The sequence below is a fragment of the Thamnophis elegans genome, chromosome 10, assembly GCF_009769535.1.
Source record: "Thamnophis elegans isolate rThaEle1 chromosome 10, rThaEle1.pri, whole genome shotgun sequence".
Taxonomy (NCBI): Eukaryota; Metazoa; Chordata; class Lepidosauria; order Squamata; family Colubridae; genus Thamnophis; species Thamnophis elegans.
The window spans coordinates 13,649,031-13,658,665 of NC_045550.1; the positions used below are offsets into that span (position 1 = coordinate 13,649,031).

The window sequence follows — 9,635 nt, forward strand, 5'->3', positions numbered from 1 at the left end:
GTTAGGTTCTCTTACTCTCTCTATTATCAATCTTACGTTAGGTATCTTTTCTTATGTCTTTTCTGAAATCTGTTGGTGCATTTGCTGTTTTTCCATGTATGCCTTTACTTTTCTTTGTGATTCTTTTTTAAAAATATTTTTTATTAAAGAATCTTGTTACACCATAAAACTGTAAGAGGAAAAAAAAGATAACAAAGTAAAACTAGTACATAGTGGAAAAATAAAACAGGAAAGGAAAGGAAATATTATAAAGAGGAAGTCTTCAGTTGTCTTGACACTGATTATTTTACTTTGTTCTCTCTTTCTAAGGTTACATTATACCTTTCTTCTTCTTTTTTAAAATAAGCTACCTTTTGTAATCTTTAAACCCATTAACCATAGGTTCATTTTTTTCTTTTTTTCAGCAAAAAGTCCATAAAGGGGTTTCCAATGACTAATAAATGTAGTTGTTGATTTTTCTCTAATCATATATGTTAATTTTGTCATTTTTGCTATTAATTCATCTTTACTAATCATTCCTCTGTTGTAAGCATTTCAGTCTTTTCATGTTTGCTCATATAATAGTCTCATAGCAATAATTACATATTAAATCTATTATACGTCTTTTCTAATTGACTGCCATCCCTGTGATTCTAAGGCAAAATTTTGCATATTGCATTTCAGTAATACTGCATTTTCTTTTGCATTTCTCATCTTTTCTGTAGCTACATGGAGCAAAATAACCCAGAATCTCTTCTACACTATTCCTTGATATAAAGATGTTAGCATTGTAAATGCCTCTTTTGGAGCTTTAAATAGTTCAAAGGTTATTTTGATTTGGTCATCACCTCCAGGTCACATTGTGAAATTTCAGGGATATTTTTTCAATAAGGATCTTGTAGAATTCTGGAGTGTCTCATCCTTTGGCTTTCAATTATGTTGTTTCCATTATGTCCGTATAGTTTTCTTCACAACATATTGTTTTCTTCCGGGTTTTGATTTGGAATTCTTTCCATTTGGTTTTGCCTGTCCTTCATTTGTTCTTTATCTTTAGTCATTCCCTTTTAACCATACTGGTGAGGGTAATAATCCCATTAGATGCTCCTGTTACTACTAGCATCACCAATGAATACAGTTGTTGAATTCTTGAATCCCTTGGAAAACTCTAAATACCAAAAGATTTTGAAGCTGGGGTTTTTTTTGGTAGCAGTAGGACCTTGTATTTTGTCCCGCTGAAGAGGTAAATAACAACATTTGAGAGGTATAAAAATAATTCAGAAGTGCCTGCCATCTTTGAAAGTATAGATCAATTCAATAATAGCTATTTTGGTAAAATAAAAATAATAATAATAAGGATTTCCCAGTTGAATTGTAGCTAAGTTTACAATGTAGGCGTTGATCCCCTGTTGCCATAGCAAGCAGAACAGTGGACAAAAGAAAAAGGAAAATAAGAAAACAGCTGTTGGTTTAAAGTACTAGAACAGTCTTTGAGTTGCTGCTTGGTGATTACTTTAAAGAGTCTACATTACTCTTTTATGTATAAGGCAAAGCTAATGTAAACATGCTACTATAAAGGCCAGTGAGATCTCAACTTAGTTTGACTTGTAAATTAATCAGTGTTTCTTACTTCCAAGAAAGGCTACAATTGTAAGCATACTTATTTTGAAGTCAGCCCTATTGAAATAAGTGAGATACTTTTGAATAAACATGACTCTTGGGACTTACGAAGCATTCTTACAACCCAGCTTTTTAAATACATTACTTCAAAACAAGTCATAAATAGTAGATTTCAAAAGAAATTACTTCCAAGTAAATTTGCAGGTGGATACACTCTTAGGTAAATTGACCATATGCAATTTTCATGCTCCAGTTATGGACTTGCAAATGAACTCTTTCAGAATCCAAGAGGGAGCAGATCTTTTTAGTACTGAAAAACTCAGGTGACTGGCCTTCATAGCTTAAAAAGCATTGTGCTTAGCCCTTATGGCTCTGAATTCAAGATCGCTTTATTCTGAATCAAATTCTCTTTTATTGGTCTTTGCACCTGATATACGGTTGATTTGGTTTTTTTCCAGTTGAATGCAATGTACATTGTAACGTGTTGTTGGACAAATGAGAATATACTGTTGACAAGTCTGATGGATGCAGCTGGTAGCTAGAAAAAGCAGAAGAGTTAAACTGATTGCATTTTTGCACTCAGATGCATTTTTTTCTGTTTATTGCTTTGGTCCTGCTGCTAAAAAACAGGTTGGGTGTTTAGTAAATCTTTTTAATCAAAACAAAAAAAAAATCCCTTAGACTTATGTATCATCATTGTCTATGAATACAAAGGGTGACTAAAGGAAAAAATACACTTCAAAAAACATTTTTAAGTAGTTAAGGTTGCTAACTTTTTACTCGCCAACTGTAACTGTAACACGGGATGTGGTGGATCAGTGGCTAAGATGCCGAGCTTGTCGATCAGAGAGTTCAGCAGTTCGAATCCCTAGTTCTACGTAACGGAGTGAGCTCCTGTTACTTGTCCCAGGTTCTGCCAACCTAGCAGTTCGAAAACGTATAAAAATGCAAATAGAAAAATAAGAACCACTTTTGATGGGAAAATAACAGTGCTCCATGCATCTTCGGCATTTAGTCATGCCGGCCACATAACCACAAAAATGTCTTCGGACAGCGCTGGCTTCTTGGCTTAGAAACGGAAATGAGCACTGCCCCCTAGAGTTGGGAACAAGTAGCTCATTTGTGCGAGGCGAACCTTTACTGTAACTGTGCCTTTAATATTGGCAGGCACAATATTATGAGTTACTGAATTTCTACATAAAAGCTATCATTAAAAACACATGATGTTAAAACCACCAAAACAAAATATTAGCTTTTTGTTATTTCTGTTTGTCTGTGGTCAGTTATCTGGGAGAATTTTATCCCAGGTTTGAGGAAAAGTGATATTCAGGTAATAAGTTGTATGAAAAACATTCAACTTTGAAATACTTTTAATTTTATAGAGTGCAATATTTGGGAATATGGCATGGAATAGAGAGAAGCAACCTAGAACTAAGGAAAATTTTCATAACAATGAGGACAAATACCTAGTAGAATGGAAGTTTTGGGTGCTCCATCCCTGGAGGATTTTAAAAGACTGGACTAGAAGACTTCGAATATCCCTTCCAACTCTGTTACTAAATTTGAAACAGGACTGGTAATTAGGCACTTCCACAACAGTAATATACAGAGGATTATGAGACAGCACAGTTATGGTAAGAACATTTGTTCAGAAGGATCTGTTACAGCAATGCTTTCAATTCCCTGAACTCTTCTTGCTCCTCCAATTCTTCTAGAAGATCAGTATCATTTTAGCAGAAGGTCTCCGCATCAGACCTTTGTGTTAAAACGTACATACTTCTTGGCCCTCTTGAGATTGTTTGGTTTGCCTGCAAGTTTGCAGATTTATTTGCAATGTTGTATTTATTTCTCACCCTTATGTATTCCTGACCTTACTTCATCTTTCGATACTAAATAATCATAATTCAGTACTGAGAGGACAGAGCCTAATGATGCGCTTTCTGAATTGTATTAACAAAGTTATTGCTTTGTTTCCATTGTCTAACAACATTGAAGAGTTTTAAGGGAATTAAGCTTTGATAGTTTGATTTTGTTTCATAATACTTAACTAATTATACATTCACCATAGTGGCTATATGTAAGGCATTTCCATTTTCAATCCAGGAAGCAATTTGTTTTTTTATGTAAAAACTTTTAATTAAAAGATGGGGAAAAATGGCTTTCAGAGGATTTGTAACTAGATTTCACATTAGGAAATGAATCCTGATCAATCAATGCAAAGCTGTTATTCGTTTCAGCAAAGTCTCTCTTCCATTTAGTAATGCCTGTGCTAAAAATTTGGATTTTTGATGTGCCAGTAGAATAATCCCAGCAGAACTACATTATCAAAAACTCAACATCTCTACGCACAACAAATTCAAAGGTCCTGTGGAATAGCCAATCTTAACTAATAAATCTCTTTTTAACTGTCCTGAATTCTTCTATTTTGAGTAAAGATATAAATACCAAAATTAAATATCAATTTATAAATATTAAAAATAATCTTACTTTCATCTGAGTAATTACACTGTTTAAGCCTTTCTTTTTCTACCCACATTCTCTTTGTGCTTGATATATATTATATTATTGTTAGCCCTAATCAAGCCACTGCAGGATGAAAGCCTTTCACTAAAAGCCATGGATTACACAGGTAGTACTTATGTTGTAAGTCGATTTACAACAGTTCATTTAGTGACCATTCAAAGTTACAACAGCATTGGAGAAGGACATGACTTTTTCACACAACCATTGCAGCATTCCTATGGTCATGTGATCAAAATTCAGATACTTGGAAACTGATTCATATGATGGTTGCAGTATTCCAAGGACTAGTGTATTCTACCAGGCCAATCTAGAATAAATTGTTAGATAGATATTTTTTTGAGTTTGCAGTGTAGGTTAAAAGAGTGATGCCTGACCCAAAGTCACCTAGCCAACTTCTGCATCTAAGGAAGGTTTAAACCTGAGTCTTGCTATTCCTACTTTGTATTGTAATGACTACCTACACTGGCTCTAGTATACTGTGTATGTACAGTATGTATGTATGTATGTATGTATGTATGTATGTATGTATGTATGTTTGTATGTATGTATGTATGTATGTATGTGATATGTAATTATTTGTGAAGTTCTTTATGTTTAATATCTGCTGTGAACGAATGTATGTATATTTAGTCTTTTAATCAGCACTTGAGTGAATTTGCTTAATCTGCAAGGCCATACATGCGAATACTTATTATTCTTTGAACTAGAAATATTTCAGGTTCTTTGTCCAGGATCTCCTATAATTGGACCAAAAAAAGAGATATTTTACTTCTTGTATAGAATTGTCGTATATTCTTTTATACTTTTTCCTATTACTTGTGATTTAGGGATAGGCTGATACCTTTTAGTATAACAGTCCCTGCCAGCTTTTCCATTATAAGTGCTTTTTGCAGCTTTGTAAGTCAGCAGTAAAATGTACTTGTCCAATTTGAAGCTTGGCATGTAACATCTTCGTTTAGAAGCTAACTTTTTCCCCCAACTGAAAATGTTCAGGAAGTAAAGAGATTAGGATGACCCTTTATTCTCTTTGTCTAAGTGGTATTATTTACAGGAAAAAATAGTTTCCTGGTTTTTCTGAGGTCATTGTTATTCTAGATTGAGAAGTAATCATTTTTCTTATGTGGGGGCTTTTGTCCCAACCCTTTCCTTAAGAACTTCCATTGTTTTTATATGCCAATATCTTTTTTCATATATGAAATTAAATACCATAACAGTCATTTAATCCTGTTAATAAAATAACACTTGATCTACTTGGTTGGTTGATTTATTGCCATTCAATTAATACTGGTAAGATCTAACCAAATCAGTTGATGGAATATAATTAAATACAGCCATGTTTTAAACGATAAAGATGAAAATATCCAAAATAAAAAAACCCAAAGAGATGTAAAAATAAATGCTGTAGACATAGCATTGGAAAAAAATTAACCACACGACTCTCTAATATTGATATACACTTATGCTTGAATATGCTTGGCATTTAAAAGATCAGTATGCTAGAAATACTAATATGTAGCAAAATATTTATTTTATCTAGCAAATAGCTATAGCTTAGACCAGCTGGCTGAGGGATTCTGGGAGTTGAAGTCCACAGGACTTAAAGTCGCCAAGGTTGAGAAACACTGGCTTAGACTTATCAATCACTTCACAGCGCTTTGTAGCCCTCTATAAGCATTTTACAGAGTCAAATTGGGATGATTTACATATTACCCCAACAATCTGGCTTCTCATTTTATCAACCTTGGCAGGATGGAAGGCAACTTTGAGACTTGAATCCTGGCAATCAGCAGAATTAGCCTGTAATACTACCTTCTAATATTATTGCATCATCACTCAGGCTTCTATCAACTAACATGATATTATGCAGGACTTTCCAATGGGGTTTTGAAAAAGGCAGATCATTAATAAACTACCATCTGATGTAGGAACACTGGGATAAGGATTCTGATTATTATCTTGGAGTAAGACTTGAAATACAGAATGAAATTTTAGGATCAGATTAGTTCATAAGGCTAGCTGTGAAATCTACTGCTACCAGGTTCATGTAGGAGGAAGATTCAGAAAAAATTTTCTGTAAATGAAAAAAGCAAACCTATCCCAAGGCCCCAAATAAAAAATAATCATGGAAAAGTAATTCTGCAATATGAGATGCACTGTAGGGGAATAAAATAACTGTCTATGAAAAGAGACACTGTGGAATCTCATAGGTATTTCCCTCCTTTTTTTGTCTTAAAAATAAATTTAAAAAAATAAGCATGTAAGAAGAGTTTATTTGCCAATGTAAATGGCAGAAGGCCAGATGGTGATTTCATGTAGTGATGTTTCAGAAAGCATAGTGATATAATGGTGTTGCTTTAGCCCAAGCAATGCTTCTGAATTATATGATTGGAATAAAAAGAGCTAAGAAGCTATTAGTATTTCTTTCAAGAGAACCATGCTTCGTATATCAAATTTATCATTAGACTCCTATATTTGCCAATGCCTTGGTTAGATGGTTATTGAATACTATATAAGATAGACCTTGTCTATGTGACTACAATTGGGACCAGAATCTTGGTCATTGAGCAAAGTGAGATACCAGTCTTTATTTTCTTTGAGAACAAAAAAGAGATTTCAACTCACAGAAGGCTTTCAATTCCTCTTTGTCTACTTCATTTGGAAACTTCCTTCCAACTTCCCAATTGACGTTTTTGGGAAGCTGGCATGGAAGACTGCAAATGATGATCATGTGATCACAGGGTTCTTGGCAACATGATGGAAACAAAATTCAGGCCAAACATCCATAATATAGACATGTTACTGGCATTTTATGACAGCTGGAACTGCTATATGGCTCGTAAAGCATCCTTTCCGAGACCATCATAATTTTGAATTATTTTTAAACAACCAATCATAAGTCAAGGACTATATGTGTAACATTAGCTATAATGTTTTTTTCACATTTTTGTTATTATTTTTTTGCTTTGTGATTTGTGACCAAAATCTCTAAAAAGTACTTTTAATCAGAATGTATTGTTATGTATTTTTGTTCAATGTTAGCAACTACATGAAATAAAATTGCAGCCTTATTTCCAAATGGATCAGTGGCAAGATTAACCAATAATTGAATTTATTAAGACACAAACATATAATTGTACAGATAGAGTATAATGAGAAGACAATCATTATAGTAATTCTGGGTCTCTATACATACATAGCTATTCCTGATAAATGGTTTGGAAATGTTTACTTAACTTTTGGGAATGGTTTTGGTTTGGAAATGGTTACTTAACTTTTAATGCAGCTCAGTGATGTATTCCACCAATATTGGAAGCAAAAGGAGGCCTGTAGTAATGTTTTTTATTTTTCTACAGGGACCAAAGCAGAGTTTCAATGAATCTATAATAACAGAACCCTGTGTGACTGGGGTAAGTTCTTGCATTTTATTGCAGCAATTGTTTCTGACACTATTATAACATTGAATAATATCAGAATATTTGTTTTAAAAATTTTCAAATTCATTATTTTGAGGAGGAATTTCCTGTTCCAAGTTTGGGAATGCGATTCTATTCCTCATTTTTTGGTTTGACAGCCTAGCGATTTCAGCTGTCTTTATGGTCTGATTTTTGAGGTACATCTGTTCAAGTCATTTGAAATAATTTCAATTATTTTTACGTGGAGATATATGTTTAGGAGGGGTGGGTGTATTCCTGCCAGAATAGCTATTCACCTTCAACCATGGTAATGATATTTTAATTCTTAAGCAGACTGTGATTTTGTAGGTCACATGGTAATTGCCCTTGATCCGTGCAATGTAATTAGCTCATAATCGGGAAGAACATGTAATCACATGGCTCTTTGTAAGACCTTTAAACATAGCAGATCAGATTTTATGGCTGACAGAATAGTGACCTGTGAATGTAGGATGAATGACAAGAACAGTAAAATATGCCAGTGAGGTGCTAATACAAAGTGACAATTGAAGGAGTATTTTTCTCTCTTGCAGAATGCAATTGGGAAGGAAAGTGTGGCAGGAGGCTCCACCAGCCACATATCTTCTGATCATTCGTCTTCTCTTCGTGTAAGCGTCAGGTCAAGCACACTTCTTTTGCTGTTGGTGATTGCACTCCCATTCTGTTGGTGCCCACGTTCAGAAGAAACCTTGTATCTGCTTTAACAAAAGGACCCATAAAAAGAAAAGAAAGGAAAAGAAAAAGAAATTGTTCTGTCTATCCTCTATCCTCTTCTGTTGTTGACCGAAAATTACAGTTCTAGGAATTCAGTTGAAATGCTCTGCTAAAAAATAGGACTGGATCAATGTTGTTGTCATTATCATCATATTATATCGTTACTATTATTTTATATTTTCAAGGAAAGGTTCTTAGAAGCTTTGCATATACTAGACATGACACCCACATTCCAAACGGAGTAGGGCTTTGAACAGGCAATGTTTGAAAAGAGACGAATAATTTGCATGTAAACTATTCAAGGTTTATTCTTTTCTCTCTTCCTCATCCCCCCCCAACTTGTTTTAACCTGGACCAAGAAGAAATAAATCAGACTCTTAAAGTTCTAATTTTTTGTATTTTTCCTTTGCCAAACCCATTAAAATGGATGGGATCCACCATCATATGGTGATTGTAGGTTTCAGTTATTCAGTTATTCAGTTAAGGTTACTCAGATAGAATCTGGGGACAAACCGTGGTTTCTAACAACTTGGAACCATTGCCAGAATGGTTAATAATGTAATGGTATGTTTATCCCTGATACATTGGGACCCAGTTTAGAAATGTTTGAAATTGTATGTATTGAAATCCTACACCTTGGATGGACTGCATTACAAGATTTTTTTCATTGTTCCCTTTGTAGCAAAGAACACCCTGCATAAATTGCTTCTTGGCAAATTTGGGTCTTTTAAATTGAAAAACAGTAAGTTAAACATATTTTGAGGTGATTGTGGATCAGGCTTTTGACATGCTATAAACGTCTTCCTGAAAGTTTTTTTTTTTTAATTTAACTTATTCATGTTTGGCTACCAGTATTTTGCTGTTTTAGCATTCTCTTCTATGTTTGTATATGTATGTAGTTTTGCAGTCTAAAATGAGAAGCCATTGTAAATCATAGCACTATAATACACATATTTTCTTCAAAACTTCTGCAGAAATATAAAATAATATTAAACTTTCTAATGCTATTTTTATTTTTGTGGTTATGCTAATTCAGCCTTAAGAAAGGTACTTAAAACTACATTAAGAAGCAACTGTTGTGAATATTACAGTAGTGCAAAATTTGTTTATCTTTCTGAGGATATATTTTTTAAAAAAATAGAAACTTGCTTTGTTAAAGAAATTTCAACTTAACATTGTTGACCTTCTGTAATTATAAATTTTAATTATTTAACTGGTGAATGAGTAAAAAGTATTGAATTTTTATTATTTAAAAAAAACACCATATCTATTAATATTTACTCTTAGATAAATATAAGTATAATTTTTTGCTTTTAATTTCTTGACTCAGTACAGAAATCCATAAGCACA

At 33.4% G+C, this 9,635-nt stretch overlaps 1 protein-coding gene across 1 annotated transcript in view; it reads left to right on the forward strand.

Moving 5' to 3' along the window:
* The window catches only part of GFRA1 (GDNF family receptor alpha 1), a 269,475-nt gene extending 261,200 nt beyond the window's left edge, over positions 1 to 8,275 (forward strand). Inside the window, 2 exon segments of the mRNA XM_032225807.1 lie at positions 7,473 to 7,526; positions 8,105 to 8,275. Coding sequence (XP_032081698.1) covers positions 7,473 to 7,526; positions 8,105 to 8,275 — 225 coding nt within the window.
* The last annotated feature ends 1,360 nt before the right edge of the window (positions 8,276 to 9,635 follow it).